This window comes from Oncorhynchus clarkii, chromosome 6 (genome assembly GCF_045791955.1).
Source record: "Oncorhynchus clarkii lewisi isolate Uvic-CL-2024 chromosome 6, UVic_Ocla_1.0, whole genome shotgun sequence".
Lineage (NCBI taxonomy): Eukaryota > Metazoa > Chordata > Actinopteri > Salmoniformes > Salmonidae > Oncorhynchus > Oncorhynchus clarkii.
Window position 1 is genome coordinate 62,264,800 of NC_092152.1, and position 18,366 is coordinate 62,283,165.

The 18,366-nt window shown below is 48.4% G+C and overlaps 1 protein-coding gene across 1 annotated transcript in view; it reads left to right on the forward strand.

The window, feature by feature from the left end:
* Positions 1-18,366, forward strand: part of LOC139412165 (protein ENTREP2-like) — a 134,816-nt gene that overhangs the window by 88,535 nt on the left and 27,915 nt on the right. Inside the window, exon 3 of the mRNA XM_071158983.1 lies at positions 10,683-10,793. Within this exon, the coding sequence (XP_071015084.1) occupies positions 10,683-10,793 (111 nt within the window). The remainder of the gene's footprint in view (positions 1-10,682; positions 10,794-18,366) is intronic.

The following is an 18,366-nucleotide window of genomic DNA, read 5'->3' on the forward strand; positions in this document are numbered from 1 at the left end:
CAGTCCCCAGGCTTCCAGTCCCCAGAAGTCCCACCCCAACAGGCCCTGGCACGGGCACTTGTCAACAGGTTGTCATTCTAAAGGTTAACCCCCCAGTTAGAGGGAATTGTTTTTACAATGTGTGCCTTTTCTGGTTTATTTACCTTCCCATAAACCCCCTCCCTCAGGTCAAGGGTCAGGGGGAAGAACATCCCAGGCTGTCTGTAGGGGAGCAGGACACTGTTTAGACTGGGCCTCTCTGCCTGTCCCACAGCCTGGCTCTACGCCTGGCTCTGCACTCATACACACAGAGGGACACAAGCAGCTGCCTTTGGGTAGACTAGAGCATCCTCTCTGCTTCTACTACACATGCATATTTCTCATTTTCCAAGATTGCATCTTTCAAGGGTAATGTTCTGCATTATATAGTTGGTAGCAGCAGTTCCCCTGTGCCTGTATGGCAATCAGGCAACATTGCTAGTTGTTGTGACAAACCTACTTTTTTTGTTGAGTCAACATTCGTTTTTGGGGACTTCATAGGACCCTGTCTGCCATTGTGGCTAATGAGCTTGCAGTGTAGTGGTGGACAGAGGCAGTCAGGCTTGGTGGGCTGCAGTGTAACTGGGGTCAGAGACAGACAGGCCTGGTGGGCTACAGTGTTACTGGGGTCAGAGACAGACAGGTCTGGTTGGCTGCAGTGTTACTGGGGTCAGAGACAGACAGGTCTGGTGGGCTGCAGTGTTACTGGGGTCAGAGACAGACAGGTCTGGTGGGCTGCAGTGTTACTGGGGTCAGAGACAGACGGGTCTGGTGGGCTGCAGTGTTACTGGGGTCAGAGTAGGACGGGTCTGGTTGGCTGCAGTGTTACTGGGGTCAGAGACAGACAGGTCTGGTGGGCTGCAGTGTTACTGGGGTCAGAGACAGACGGGTCTGGTTGGCTGCAGTGTTACTGGGGTCAGAGACAGACAGGTCTGGTGGGCTACAGTGTTACTGGGGTCAGAGACAGACAGGTCTGGTGGGCTGCAGTGTTACTGGGGTCAGAGACAGACAGGTCTGGTTGGCTGCAGTATTACTGGGGTCAGAGACAGACAGGTCTGGTGGGCTGCAGTGTTACTGGGGTCAGAGACAGACAGGTCTGGTGGGCTGCAGTGTTACTGGGGTCAGAGACAGACAGGTCTGGTGGGCTACAGTGTTACTGGGGTCAAAGACAGACAGGTCTGGTGGGCTACAGTGTTACTGGGGTCAAAGACAGACAGGTCTGGTGGGCTGCAGTGTAACTGGGGTCAGAGACAGACAGGTCTGGTGGGCTGCAGTGTAACTGGGGTCAGAGACAGACAGGTCTGGTTGGCTGCAGTGTAACTGGGGTCAGAGACAGACAGGTCTGGTGGGCTACAGTGTTACTGGGGTCAGAGACAGACAGGTCTGGTGGGCTGCAGTGTAACTGGGGTCAGAGACAGACAGGTCTGGTGGGCTGCAGTGTAACTGGGGTCAGAGACAGACAGGTCTGGTGGGCTGCAGTGTTACTGGGGTCAGAGACAGACAGGTCTGGTGGGCTGCAGTGTTACTGGGGTCAGAGACAGACAGGTCTGGTGGGCTGCAGTGTAACTGGGGTCAGAGACAGACAGGTCTGGTGGGCTGCAGTGTTACTGGGGTCAGAGACAGACGGGTCTGGTGGGCTACAGTGTTACTGGGGTCAGAGACAGACAGGTCTGGTGGGCTACAATGTAACTGGGGTCAGAGACAGACAGGTCTGGTGGGCTGCAGTGTTACTGGGGTCAGAGACAGACAGGTCTGGTGGGCTGCAGTGTAACTGGGGTCAGAGACAGACAGGTCTGGTGGGCTGCAGTGTAACTGGGGTCAGAGACAGACAGGTCTGGTGGGCGGCAGTGTAACTGGGGTCAGAGACAGTCAGGTCTGGTGGGCTGCAGTGTAACTGGGGTCAGAGACAGACAGGTCTGGTGGGCTGCAGTGTAACTGGGGTCAGAGACAGACAGGTCTGGTGGGCTACAGTGTAACTGGGGTCAGAGACAGACAGGTCTGGTGGGCTGCAGTGTTACTGGGGTCAGAGACAGACAGGTCTGGTGGGCTGCGTGTAACTGGGGTCAGAGACAGACAGGTCTGGTGGGCTACAGTGTAACTGGGGTCAGAGACAGACAGGCCTGGTGGGCTACAGTGTTACTGGGTCAGAGACAGACAGGTCTGGTGGGCTACAGTGTTACTGGGGTCAGAGACAGACAGGTCTGGTGGGCTGCAGTGTAACTGGGGTCAGAGACAGACAGGTCTGGTGGGCTGCAGTGTAACTGGGGTCAGAGACAGACAGGTCTGGTGGGCTACAGTGTAACTGGGGTCAGAGACAGACAGGTCTGGTGGGCTGCAGTGTTACTGGGGTCAGAGACAGACAGGTCTGGTGGGCTGCGTGTAACTGGGGTCAGAGACAGACAGGTCTGGTGGGCTACAGTGTTACTGGGTCAGAGACAGACAGGTCTGGTGGGCTACAGTGTTACTGGGGTCAGAGACAGACAGGTCTGGTGGGCTGCAGTGTAACTGGGGTCAGAGACAGACGTGTCTGGTGGGCTGCAGTGTTACTGGGTTCAGAGACAGACAGGTCTGGTGGGCTGCAGTGTTACTGGGGTCAGAGACAGACAGGTCTGGTGGGCTACAGTGTTTACTGGGGTCAGAGACAGACAGGTCTGGTGGGCTACAGTGTTACTGGGGTCAGAGACAGACAGGCCTGGTGGGCTACAGTGTTACTGGGGTCAGAGACAGACGGGTCTGGTGGGCTGCAGTGTTACTGGGGTCAGAGACAGACAGGTCTGGTGGGCTGCAGTGTAACTGGGGTCAGAGACAGACAGGTCTGGTGGGCTGCAGTGTAACTGGGGTCAGAGACAGACAGGTCTGGTGGGCTGCAGTGTAACTGGGGTCAGAGACAGACAGGCTTGGTGGGCTAAAGTGTTACTGGGGTCAGACAGACAGGTCTGGTGGGCTGCAGTGTAACTGGGGTCAGAGACAGACAGGTCTGGTGGGCTGCAGTGTTACTGGGGTCAGAGGCAGACGGGTCTGGTGGGCTGCAGTGTTCCTGGGGTCAGAGACAGACAGGTCTGGTGGGCTGCAGTGTTACTGGGGTCAGAGACAGACAGGTCTGGTGGGCTACAGTGTAACTGGGGTCAGAGACAGACAGGTCTGGTGGGCTGCAGTGTAACTGGGGTCAGAGACAGAGAGGTCTGGTGGGCTGCAGTGTAACTGGGATCAGAGACAGACAGGTCTGGTGGGCTGCAGTGTTACTGGGGTCAGAGACAGACAGGTCTGGTGGGCTGCAGTGTTACTGGGGTCAGAGACAGACGTGTCCCCCATGGAATGCTAATGTTCCCTCAACACTGCAATTATCATGTTACATTTGACTGAGCTGGACACTGCTATAGGCTGACGAGGGGCTGTATGGGGCCGCAAGGCTTTCAACACCATTCAGGGGATGACAACCACAGCAATGTAGACCAAAGACTCATTACTCTGCAAATAAACAGATTATAAACCAGATTTATGATTTTGTTTTTCAGTTTGCGTCATAGAGGGATGAGGAGAGTTGTAAAGTGGAAAGATATTAGCGATCTTTGTCCAAATTAGAGCCATTCTACATGTAGCTTTACTAGCAACATGTATGTCCTTGCCAGTGAAGTCAAAGCTGTTCTCTCGAAGCACCCTTCAGTTTTCAAAAGCTTTTTAAAAAAATATCCCAGTTCTACTGTCTGACGGCTCTCCTCAACCCTCCACACACTAAATGTCTATTGGTTAATTAAGGAAGTGTAGGCATACTGCATATTTGTACAAAACGACTAATTTAGTATTATACAGAATATTTGATGTATTTGATTTAGTTCTTGTTTCATGGTTAAAGTTGGCATGTCTGCAAACAGTCTTCTCATTGTGCCCTCATTCTGCCTCTGTGTGACTGGTCTGACTGACTCAAACTTCCTGTCATATTTCAACTGCACACGTCCCTGTGGGTGGTCATACCATACTACACATGGGTCCTCATACAGTACATTACTACACATGGATCCTCATACAGTACATTACTACACATGAGGGAAATGACTGTATGTATGAATGATTAGCGCCCTGATGGAAAAAGTCCATGCCTGGGCCTTGTGTGTTTTCCATCCCCTGTCCACCGATCAGAAAACAAAATGGTGGGGATATATTGGCATCCTGGCGAGTGTTAAATGGTGACTGTGACACGCGGTGTAAATCTCCCCGGTCCCTCAGTGGCATGCAGAGTTGGGTTCCAGGAAGTAAACTGAATTGGAATTTCAGTGTACTTCCTGAATTGACTGAATAAAAAATGGTATTGACCCTAACTCTGATGGAATTCCCTAGCAGTGTCTGTCAGTCTGTCAATCAGTCTGTTTGTCATGCTGTGGGCATGGTGGCGGACGGTAATTAATGTGTCTGTTAAACAGTGCAATGTGATCCCAAATGGTAATTAGAACACAGAGCCAGTGTGGAGCCACACATTTTCATTAGCCCAGGAGACAGGTATGTGTTGGTGAAATATGACTCTAAAAGAACAGCCATTCAGTCAGGTTAGCTATAAGGCACAGACGATAAAGTCAGCTATTAATGAGATTTACTGCAGACACTTACCTGTCTGCCTTCTCATTGGTGCTGAATTCAATTTATGGAAAGCAATGAAAAGGAAGATAATGGAAACAAAGACAGAAAATAAATGAACAGAAACGAATTAAAACAAATAGAATAACATAGAATAGAATGCTGGTTTTGCTCGTCTCAGATTGGACCTGGGATGTCTTGTCAGAACATCCTTGGAGAGTCTGATTTAATATTGAAAGGGAATTTGTGCGTTCCACCACAATCTAAACAGTAAACACACATTGTAACAACATATTTAGTATGATTGTATAAATATATGATTGTTTTACGGAAATGTACCTCACACTATGGGGCATTTTCCACTCAGTGGGAATTGCCACAGAGAGAGCAGCAGAAAACCTGGTGAGATTGAGCAGTTCATTTGATTGGCTGTGCTCAGCTGGCGATGAGGCGAACACTCAGAGGTGCCCGTTAATAGGCGTTTTACGACTGATGTTGGAGGCACAGTCTCTCTGCTCAATCTCTGCCTTACAAAATGGTCATTGTCATAGCCTCGTTCTATTCTCAGTCAAGCTAATGAATATGTTTTTACACAACGTTCTCAGCTTTCTGCTTGTTTCCTTTAATGTCAGTGATGAGACATTTGAAGCATGGGAAGAATTGTTGTACTCTGAAGATGTTGACCGTCACAGTCTCTCTGAAGGTGAACATCTAAAGCAGTGTGTCTTTTCTTACCATATGGCAGTTTAGTTTAGTAACACACACACACACACACATTCAGTGATGTGACAATCCAAGGTTAATTAACATATCAACATGGAAATATAGGTGCACTTTATGATCTGTGTTTAAACACCCTCATGCACGTTTCAAGCTAGAAATGAAAAGTGCATAAGAGTACACGTATACGTACAGGGGCAGAGAGTACACGTATACGTACAGGGGCAGAGAGTACACGTATACGTACAGGGGCAGAGAGTACACGTATACATACAGGGGCAGAGACTACACATATACATACAGGGGCAGAGAGTACACATATACATACAGGGGCAGAGAGTACACGTATACATACAGGGGCAGAGAGTACACATATACATACAGAGGCAGAGACTACACATATACATACAGGGGCAGAGACTACACGTATACATACAGGGGCAGAGACTACACGTATACATACAGGGGCAGAGAGTACACGTATACATACAGGGGCAGAGAGTACACGTATACGTACAGGGGCAGAGAGTACACGTATACATACAGGGGCAGAGACTACACATATACATACAGGGGCAGAGAGTACACATATACATACAGAGGCAGAGACTACACATATACATACAGGGGCAGAGACTACACGTATACATACAGGGGCAGAGACTACACGTATACATACAGGGGCAGAGAGTACACGTATACATACAGGGGCAGAGAGTACACGTATACGTACAGGGGCAGAGAGTACACGTATACGTACAGGGGCAGAGAGTACACGTATACATACAGGGGCAGAGACTACACATATACATACAGGGGCAGAGACTACACATATACATACAGAGGCAGAGACTACACATATACATACAGGGGCAGAGACTACACATATACATACAGGGGCAGAGACTACACGTATACATACAGGGGCAGAGACTACACATATACATACAGGGGCAGAGAGTACACGTATACATACAGGGGCAGAGAGTACACGTATACGTACAGGGGCAGAGAGTACACGTATACGTACAGGGGCAGAGAGTACACGTATACATACAGGGGCAGAGACTACACATATACATACAGGGGCAGAGACTACACATATACATACAGGGGCAGAGAGTACACGTATACGTACAGGGGCAGAGAGTACACGTATACGTACAGGGGCAGAGAGTACACGTATACGTACAGGGGCAGAGAGTACACGTATACATACAGGGGCAGAGACTACACATATACATACAGGGGCAGAGAGTACACATATACATACAGGGGCAGAGACTACACATATACATACAGGGGCAGAGACTACACATATACATACAGGGGCAGAGACTACACATATACATACAGGGGCAGAGACTACACATATACATACAGGGGCAGAGACTACACGTATACGTACAGGGGCAGAGAGTACACGTATACGTACAGGGGCAGAGAGTACACATATACATACAGGGGCAGAGACTACACATATACATACAGGGGCAGAGACTACACATATACATACAGGGGCAGAGAGTACACGTATACATACAGGGGCAGAGAGTACACGTATACATACAGGGGCAGAGAGTACACGTATACATACAGAGGCAGAGAGTACACGTATACGTACAGGGGCAGAGAGTACACGTATACATACAGGGGCAGAGAGTACACGTATACGTACAGGGGCAGAGAGTACACGTATACATACAGGGGCAGAGACTACACATATACATACAGGGGCAGAGACTACACATATACATACAGGGGCAGAGAGTACACGTATACATACAGGGGCAGAGACTACACATATACATACAGGGGCAGAGAGTACACGTATACATACAGAGGCAGAGACTACACATATACATACAGGGGCAGAGACTACACGTATACATACAGGGGCAGAGACTACACATATACATACAGGGGCAGAGAGTACACGTATACATACAGGGGCAGAGAGTACACGTATACGTACAGGGGCAGAGAGTACACGTATACGTACAGGGGCAGAGAGTACACGTATACATACAGGGGCAGAGACTACACATATACATACAGGGGCAGAGACTACACATATACATACAGAGGCAGAGACTACACATATACATACAGGGGCAGAGACTACACATATACATACAGGGGCAGAGACTACACGTATACATACAGGGGCAGAGACTACACATATACATACAGGGGCAGAGAGTACACGTATACATACAGGGGCAGAGAGTACACGTATACGTACAGGGGCAGAGAGTACACGTATACGTACAGGGGCAGAGAGTACACGTATACATACAGGGGCAGAGACTACACATATACATACAGGGGCAGAGACTACACATATACATACAGGGGCAGAGAGTACACGTATACGTACAGGGGCAGAGAGTACACGTATACGTACAGGGGCAGAGAGTACACGTATACGTACAGGGGCAGAGAGTACACGTATACATACAGGGGCAGAGACTACACATATACATACAGGGGCAGAGAGTACACATATACATACAGGGGCAGAGACTACACATATACATACAGGGGCAGAGACTACACATATACATACAGGGGCAGAGACTACACATATACATACAGGGGCAGAGACTACACATATACATACAGGGGCAGAGACTACACATATACATACAGGGGCAGAGACTACACGTATACGTACAGGGGCAGAGACTACACGTATACATACAGGGGCAGAGAGTACACGTATACATACAGGGGCAGAGACTACACATATACATACAGGGGCAGAGACTACACATATACATACAGGGGCAGAGAGTAGACGTATACGTACAGGGGCAGAGAGTACACGTATACGTACAGGGGCAGAGAGTACACGTATACGTACAGGGGCAGAGAGTACACGTATACATACAGGGGCAGAGACTACACATATACATACAGGGGCAGAGAGTACACGTATACATACAGGGGCAGAGAGTACACGTATACATACAGGGGCAGAGAGTACACGTATACATACAGGGGCAGAGAGTACACGTATACATACAGGGGCAGAGACTACACATATACATACAGGGGCAGAGACTACACATATACATACAGGGGCAGAGAGTACACGTATACGTACAGGGGCAGAGAGAACACGTATACATACAGGGGCAGAAAGTAGACGTATACATACAGGGGCAGAGACTACACATATACATACAGGGGCAGAGACTACACATATACATACAGGGGCAGAGAGTACACGTATACATACAGGGGCAGAGAGTACACGTATACATACAGGGGAAGAGAGTACACGTATACATACAGGGGCAGAGAGTACAGATATACATACAGGGGCAGAGAGTACACGTATACATACAGGGGCAGAAAGTAGACGTATACATACAGGGGCAGAGAGTACACGTATACATACAGGGGCAGAGAGTACACGTATACATACAGGGGCAGAAAGTAGACGTATACATACAGGGGCAGAGAGTACACGTATACATACAGGGGCAGAAAGTAGACGTATACATACAGGGGCAGAGACTACACATATACATACAGGGGCAGAGACTACACATATACATACAGGGGCAGAGAGTACACGTATACATACAGGGGAAGAGAGTACACGTATACATACAGGGGAAGAGAGTACACGTATACATACAGGGGCAGAGAGTACACGTATACATACAGGGGCAGAGAGTACACATATACATACAGGGGCAGTTTCCAGGACACAAATTAAGCCTAGTCCTGGACCAAAAAAAACACCTTTCCAAAATACTTTTCCCAGATTTGGCATAGTCTGTGTCTGGGAAAGCACCCTATGGACACACAAATATTCAATGTTATTTCTCTGATCTTCTGATCTAACTCTTCCTTTCAAACTGTTTTCTCTGTCCCTCCTCATGTTTTAGTTTAAATTCATAGATTTGTAGCAGCTGAGTTGAGCCTTAAAGACCTGAGGCTTAAAGTCCAACTGAAACCACCATCTCTCTAGCCGTCACAACCCCTTATTGGCTATTACGTCATAGTTCTTATTGAAAAGACATGGAGTTGGTTGGATGTAGTCATATTTCTACTGACAACCAGTTACTGTCAGTGTCAGTACCCCATTTCCTCCAAGGGCACACAGCCAAGGAATAATGCCTGGGGTAGTGTGTTTCTCCTCTGATATAGTGGTCTACCTCCATCGAACTGTGCCGATCAACCTTTCAATCCTACAATTTCCTGCCATGGTGAAAAGCATTTAAAAGTATCTCTCCATCTGTTTACCCCATCTCTCCCTCTGTTCCTCCTTCGTTCCCTCGCTCTCTCTCCTCCTCTCCATCTGTACATGTGTCTGTTTTTCAACCTCTTTCTCAGTAAATGTGTCTTGTCCTCCCCTCCCACTTCCCTCCCACCCCCAGGCTGGGCTGGTGTCCCCTGTGTCCCTCCCCTGCCTCCTGGCCCTCCCGTCTGGGTTAATGTTCCATCGGGTGCAGCACCAGGACCAGGGCTGTAAATCAAACAGGCTACAGTATGTGTGGACGAAGTCCAGGCCTGATATACAGGACCCGGCTCTGCCTTGTAATCTACTGGCAGAGGCCTCTGACGGCTTTAAACCCATTCTATTACACTTGAACTGTGATTTAAAGGAGCCCAAATGTTCACTCTATTTCTCCTCACAGGATGTATTTCCTGGGACTGTCAGCTATAAAATAAAGATAATTGTTTTTAATGGGAGACTAGAGGGGGAACATGGAGGTAGCCACTCTGGTGACAGTGCAGAGAGGGGGGAAATTGCCACAGAAGAGATCTATCAGGGTCTAGGGAAGCAGTAGTGTTGATTGGAGTTGGGCTGAGGAATAAGGAGGAGATTGGTTCCTCTACCTGACCATCCTTCATCAGGGCTTTAGGTCTTCAGGTGACACTAGATACGAAAGGCATTGTGAGAAAATATATAAGGGTGTCAAGGACAGTCCTGTAACTATAAGGGGCAGTGTTGCTAGGAGCAATGTAAAGAGTTGGTCTGTCAAATGTCAATATGTATGCGTGGTGTTTGTGCTCTTAACCTCTGAGCAGATGGGTTATCCATGGGTTAGATTAAGTTTATCTTAGATTGACTTAATTAGTTTGAGAAAAAGGGTTATTGATTTCTGTGATCATCTGCTGCCTTTTCCTCCCCCTTATTAGTCATTGTAATCAGTCAATCAGTCAATATTGATTGGTGAAGCCTTCCCTCTCACTGTAACCATGCATAAAAAAAACACATTGCTGCCTACCACAAGACAACATGATCATTAAATCAACTGGTGATATATTTCCTAGAGGACATGATGTTATGGCTGTATTGTGTTGGTCTACTGTTGCTCTATAAATCTCAACATCTCTACTCTGTCTCTCCACAGATCACCTTCTTCATGCTGCTGTCGGCGGTGTGTGTGATGCTCAACCTGGCTGGCTCCATCCTGTCCTGCCAGAACGCTCAGTTGGTCAACTCTCTGGAGGACTGTCAGCTGGTGAGAGACCAGTGCCCTTCCCCTCTACCCCCTCAGTCCCCCCTGCATGTGCCCTATCGCTCCCATCTACAGGGGCCAGTACTGGTTCCCTATCTCTCCCATCTACAGAGGCCAGTACTGGTTCCCTATCTCTCCCATCTACAAGGGCCAGTACTGGTTCCCTATCTCTCCCATCTACAGGGGCCAGTACTGGTTCCCAATCTCTCCCATCTACAGGGGCCAGTACTGGTTCCCTATCTCTCCCATCTACAGGGGCCAGTACTGGTTCCCTATCTCTTCCATCTTAACAGGGGCCGGTGGATGCGGTGGGGCCCCTGTTCATATGAAAGAGTTGTGGCACCTGGTGTTGAAAGGCCCTAGCCTGTCTGGGATCCGTCAGTCTCACACACCAGTTGAATCAGTGTGCAGAGCACCGCCCCACCCACCCAGCTCACAGTAAAAATAAACATTAACACCAGCCACTCCTACGTCCTTCTTAATAGTAGGGCTCAGTGCCGTTTGTCTGTCTGATTACCCACTGGAGCGCATAGTTTAATTATTAAGAAAAACATAATATTCCGCCGTCTGGGGAGAGAGCGCTTTCAATTTGTCTGCTGTCTGCGGCAGGTTTCATTTCTGTTCCTGTGTCAAATTCACAGAGCTTCCCGTTTTCAGATGGTGTGGCACAACGTATGTGTCAGGATCAGGCTGGGGAAGGAGTTGCGTACCTCATACTAGCATAGATTACATGAATCTATAGACTCATGACAAGAGTAAAGTTCCTAGATCAACTATGCTGTTAGGGCATAGAAAATCACAGCTCTCAAAGTCCTCTAAAAGGGTTTTCTCTGTAAAAGAAAATACTGAAATCCATAAATTCTGGACTCATTTAATTAGTGTTTAATAAGCTATAAATAATGAATAGCTTTTGGGGGATTAAAAATGAAAACAAATATTTGAATACCGTACTTCTTTACATGGCTCCAGCTCTGAGTAGCGCAGTGTGCTTGTATATGTGTATTGTGTGTGCTGAATGGATGGCTATGAAGGGATTATTTATAGCAGAACAACAGCTCAAGCCCCTAGCCTACCTATTCTGTTCTGTGACCACTGTGTTGTGTGGGGTTGTATCAGCACTGTAGTCGGCTCCACAGGATATCCTGCATTCCCTTCACCATAATACGGCCCGGCCCCATTGTACCATCTCTCTCCCCTGCTTCAGTCTGCCCCAGCACCAATCACAGGCAGACCCAGTAACACAGAGAGACCCAATAGCACAGACAGACTCAGTAGCACAGACAGATGACCCAGTAACACAGACAGTCAGTAGCACAGACAGACCCAGTAGCATAGACAGACCTAGTAGCACAGACAGACCCGGTAGCATAGACAGACCCAGCCCAGTCACGGACCAGGATGTCTTGCTCCCAGGCAGACTAAATAACTTTTTTGCCCGCTTTGAGGACAATACAGTGCCACTGATACGGCCTGCAACGAAAACATGCGGTCTCTCCTTCACTGCAGCCGAGGTGAGTAAGACATTTAAACGTGTTAACCCTCGCAAGGCTGCAGGCATCCCCAGCCGCGCCCTCAGAGCATGCGCAGACCAGCTGGCCGGTGTGTTTACGGACATATTCAATCAATCCCTATACCAGTCTGCTGTTCCCACATGCTTCAAGAGGGCCACCATTGTTCCTGTTCCCAAGAAAGCTAAGGTAACTGAGCTAAACGACTACCGCCCCGTAGCACTCACATCCGTCATCATGAAGTGCTTTGAGAGACTAGTCAAGGACCATATCACCTCCACCCTACCTGACACCCTAGACCCACTCCAATTTGCTTACCGCCCAAATAGGTCCACAGACGATGCAATCTCAACCACACTGCACACTGCCCTAACCCATCTGGACAAGAGGAATACCTATGTGAGAATGCTGTTCATCGACTACAGCTCGGCATTCAACACCATAGTACCCTCCAAGCTCGTCATCAAGCTCGAGACCCTGGGTCTCGACCCCGCCCTGTGCAACTGGGTACTGGACTTCCTGACGGGCCGCCCCCAGGTGGTGAGGGTAGGCAACAACATCTCCTCCCCGCTGATCCTCAACACTGGGGCCCCACAAGGGTGCGTTCTGAGCCCTCTCCTGTATTCCCTGTTCACCCACGACTGCGTGGCCATGCACGCCTCCAACTCAATCATCAAGTTTGCGGACGACACAACAGTGGTAGGCTTGATTACCAACAACGACGAGACGGCCTACAGGGAGGAGGTGAGGGCCCTCGGAGTGTGGTGTCAGGAAAATAACCTCACACTCAACGTCAACAAAAATAAGGAGATGATTGTGGACTTCAGGAAACAGCAAACACCCCCCTATCCACATCGATGGAACAGTAGTGGAGAGGGTAGCAAGTTTTAAGTTCCTCGGCATACACATCACAGACAAACTGAATTGGTCCACTCACACAGACAGCATCGTGAAGAAGGCGCAGCAGCGCCTCTTCAACCTCAGGAGGCTGAAGAAATTCGGCTTGTCACCAAAAGCACTCACAAACTTCTACAGATGCACAATCGAGAGCATCCTGGCGGGCTGTATCACCGCCTGGTATGGCAACTGCACCGCCCTCAACCGTAAGGCTCTCCAGAGGGTAGTGAGGTCTGCACAACGCATCACCGGGGGCAAACTACCTGCCCTCCAGGACACCTACACCACCCGATGTCACAGGAAGGCCATAAAGATCATCAAGGACATCAACCACCCGAGCCACTGCCTGTTCACCCCGCTATCATCCAGAAGGCGAGGTCAGTACAGGTGCATCAAAGCTGGGACCGAGAGACTGAAAAACAGCTTCTATCTCAAGGCCATCAGACTGTTAAACAGCCACCACTAACACTGAGTGGCTGCTGCCAACACACTGACACTGACTCAACTCCAGCCACTTTAATAATAGGAATTGATGGGAAATTATGTAAATATATCACTAGCCACTATAAACAATGCTACCTTATATAATGTTACTTACCCTACATTATTCATCTCATATGCATACGTATATACTGTACTCTATATCATCGACTGTATCCTTATGTAATACATGTATCACTAGCCACTTTAAACTATGCCACTTTGTTTACATACTCATCTCATTTGTACATACTGTACTCGATACCATCTACTGTATCTTGCCTATGCTGCTCTGTACCATCACTCATTCATATATCCTTATGTACATATTCTTTATCCCCTTACACTGTGTACAAGACAGTAGTTTTGGAATTGTTAGTTAGATTACTTGTTATTACTGCATTGTCGGAACTAGAAGCACAAGCATTTCGCTACACTCGCATTAACATCTGCTAACCATGTGTATGTGACAAATAAAATTTGATTTGATTTTATTTGATTTGATTTAGCATAGACAGACCCAGTAACACAGACAGACCCAGACGCACAGACAGACCTAGTAACACAGACAGACCTAGTAACACAGACAGACCCAGTAGCACAGACAGACCCAGTAGCACAGACAGACCCAGTAGCAGAGACAGACCCAGTAGCAGAGACAGACCCAGTAGCACAGACAGACCCAGTAACACAGACAGACCTAGTAGCACAGACAGACCCAGAAGCACAGACCGACCTAGTAACACAGACAGACCTAGTAACACAGACCGACCCAGTAGCACAGACAGACCTAGTGACACAGATAGGCCCAGTAGCACAGACAGACCCAGTAGCACAGACAGACCCAGTAGCACAGACAGACCCAGTAGCACAGACAGACTCAGTAGCACAGACAGACCCAGTAGCACAGACAGTCAGTAGCACAGACAGTCAGTAGCACAGACAGTCCCAGTAGCAAAGACAGACCTAGTAACACAGACATACCCAGTAACACAGACAGACTCAATAGCACAGACAGACTCAGTAGCACAGACAGACACAGAAGCACAGGCAGACCCAGTAGCACAGACAGCCCAGTAACACAGACAGACCCAGAAGCACTTACAGATCTAGTAACACAGACAGACCCAGTAGCACAGACAGACCCAATAGCACAGACCTAGTAGCACAGACAGACCCAGTAGCACAGACAGTCAGTAGCACAGACAGACCCAGTAGCATAGACAGACCCAGTAACACAGACAGACTCAGTAGCACAGACAGTCAGTAGCACAGACAGACCCAGTAGCACAGACAGTCAGTAGCACAGACGGACCCAGTAGCACAGACAGTCAGTAGCACAGACAGTCCCAGTAGCACAGACATACCCAGTAGCACAGACAGACTCAGTAGCACAGACACTCCGTAGCACAGACAGTCAGTAGCACAGACGGACCCAGTAGCACAGACAGTCAGTAGCACAGACAGTCCCAGTAGCACAGACAGACCTAGTAAAACAGACATACCTAGTAACACAGACAGACCCAGTAGCACAGACAGTCAGTAGCACAGACAGACCTAGTAACACAGACATACCTAGTAACACAGACAGACCCAGTAGCACAGACCGACCTAGTAACACAGACAGACCCAGTAGCACAGACAGACCTAGTAACACAGACAGACCTAGTAGCACAGACAGGCCTAGTAGCACAGACAGACCTAGTAGCACAGACAGGCCTAGTAGCACAGACAGATCTAGTAACACAGACAAACCTAGTAACACAGACAGACAGACCTAGTAACACAGACACACCTAGTAGCACAGACAGACCTAGTAACACAGACAAACCTAGTAACACAGACAGACAGACCTAGTAACACAGACACACCTAGTAGCACAGACAGACCTAGTTACACAGACAGACTCAGTAGCACAGACAGACCGAATAGTACCGATAGACCCAGTAGCACAGACAGTCAGTAGCACAGACGGACCCAGTAGCACAGACAGTCAGTAGCACAGACAGTCCCAGTAGCACAGACAGACCTAGTAACACAGACATACCCAGTTACACAGACAGACTCAATAGCACAGACAGACTCAGTAACACAGACAGACACAGAAGCACAGGCAGACCCAGTAGCACAGACAGTCAGTAGCATAGACAGCCCAGTAACACAGACAGACCCAGAAGCACTGACAGACCTAGTAACACAGACAGACCCAGTAGCACAGACAGACCCAATAGCACAGACCTAGTAGCACAGACAGACCCAGTAGCACAGACAGTCAGTAGCACAGACAGACCCAGTAGCATAGACAGACCCAGTAACACAGACAGACTCAGTAGCACAGACAGTCAGTAGCACAGACAGACCCAGTAGCACAGACATACCCAGTAGCACAGACAGACTCAGTTGCACAGACACTCCGTAGCACAGACAGTCAGTAGCACAGACGGACCCAGTAGCACAGACAGTCAGTAGCACAGACAGTCCCAGTAGCACAGACAGACCTAGTAAAACAGACAGACCCAGTAACACAGACAGACCCAGTAACACAGACAGACTAAGTAGCACAGACAGTCAGTAGCACAGACAGACCCAGAAGCACAGACAGTCAGTAGCACAGACGGACCCAGTAGCACAGACAGTCAGTAGCACAGACAGTCCCAGTAGCACAGACATACCCAGTAGCACAGACATACCCAGTAGCACAGACAGACTCAGTAGCACAGACAGTCAGTAGCACAGACGGACCCAGTAGCACAGACAGTCCCAGTAGCACAGACACACCTAGTAACACAGACAGACCCAGTAGCACAGACAGGCAGTAGCACAGACGGACCCAGTAGCACAGACAGTCAGTAGCACAGACAGTCCCAGTAGCACAGACAGACCTAGTAACACAGACAGACCCAGTAGCACAGACAGACACAGTAGCACAGACTGACCTAGTAACACAGACAGACCCAGTAGCACAGACAGACCTAGTAACACAGACAGACCTAGTAACACAGATAGGCCCAGTAGCACAGACAGACCTAGTAGCACAGACAGGCCTAGTAGCACAGACAGACCTAGTAGCACAGACAGGCCTAGTAGCACAGACAGACCTAGTAACACAGACAAACCTAGTAACACAGACAGACATACCTAGTAACACAGACACACCTAGTAGCACAGACAGACCTAGTAACACAGACAGACCTAGTAACACAGACAGACCCAGTAGCACAGATAGGCCCAGTAACACAGACAGACCCAGTAGCACAGACAGACCCAGTAGCACAGACAGACCCAGTAGCACAGACAGACCTAGTAGCACAGACAGACCCAGTAGCACAGACAGACCCAGTAACACAGACAGACCCAGTAGCACAGACAGACCCAGTAGCACAGACAGACCCAGTAGCACAGACAGACCTAGTAGCACAGACAGACCTAGTAGCACAGACAGACCTAGTAGCACAGACAGACCTAGTAACACAGATAGACCCAGTAGCACAGATAGACCCAGTATCACAGACAGACCCAGTAGCAGGTGAGGCAACGACAACTAGACTCAAATTGTATTGATTCAAGCCATCTCTTTGCAAAAAAACGAATGTTTTAATTCTTATAATTATAGAACATTGGAAATAACACACATCTGTCAAGCAGAAAGGGGAAAGAGGAAAGTGAATCATCGTAGTAGTTAAACTGAGGATGGTTCCCCTCACATGACTGCTGTTGGTAATTACACTGAGGATCTGCTATTCTAGCCACATTAATCACATGGGAATTCTAATTTAGTTGGTCTAATCAATTAAACACTCTGGCATTGTTTGCAGGCTTTGCAGTGGATACATAAACACTGCTGGGCTTTATTGAATTCATTTCCATTCCTCATGCAGTAATAAGAGAGCGTGAATAAGTAAGGACTATCTATTATTCCATCCAGGCTCCTGAGGTGACCTTTCTCCAGTTAGCTGTAATTCACCTGTACAGTCCATCCGACTGGGGTATTTCGTCACCATCAACATCAATGTCAACTGCCTCCATCTTGCATAGTGAATAAATCAAAATAATGTATACATTAGAAGTCCATGAATGTCATACTGAGCTGTTGACTCAACTTGAAACCTATCTTCGTAAATGGTATTGTTGCCGGAGTGACGTAATGATTCACAGGACCTGGTCACACAGAGAGTGTGTCATCAGTTTTAGCATGGCACTACTCCACTCCCTGTGACACACTGCCTAAGCCTTCTCCTTGAATCACTTCCAGGAAGTTGATATTAAAGCCCTTGTTTTATGAGTGCCCAATGTAGCTTGGCGTGGCATTACATCTCAAGACGTTTGTCAAGATGTTTTACACCCGTCATCAACACTAGGGACGGGTGACACGAGTTGGGATACAATGTGTTGGGGCCCGTAGAAGGGAGGTTCTGTGAAGAGGAAGGATCTGCAGAGCAGAGGAGAACCAGACTTCTTTCTCGGGGAGCCTGTCTATCCGTCCGACTTCTTTGTAAATATCCTTTGCTATTCTGATGTTATTGCTTTTAAATATGGGATTTAACCTGTATGTATTGTGATTGCTGCAAAATGAATTGCATCATTGAACACATTGAGGTTTTCTGAATCTGAACGTGATGGAGGAAGGAGGGAGGGGGGAGGATGTGACAGGCATCACTAGTGCCCTGCACATGATGTATACTAAAGTCCCC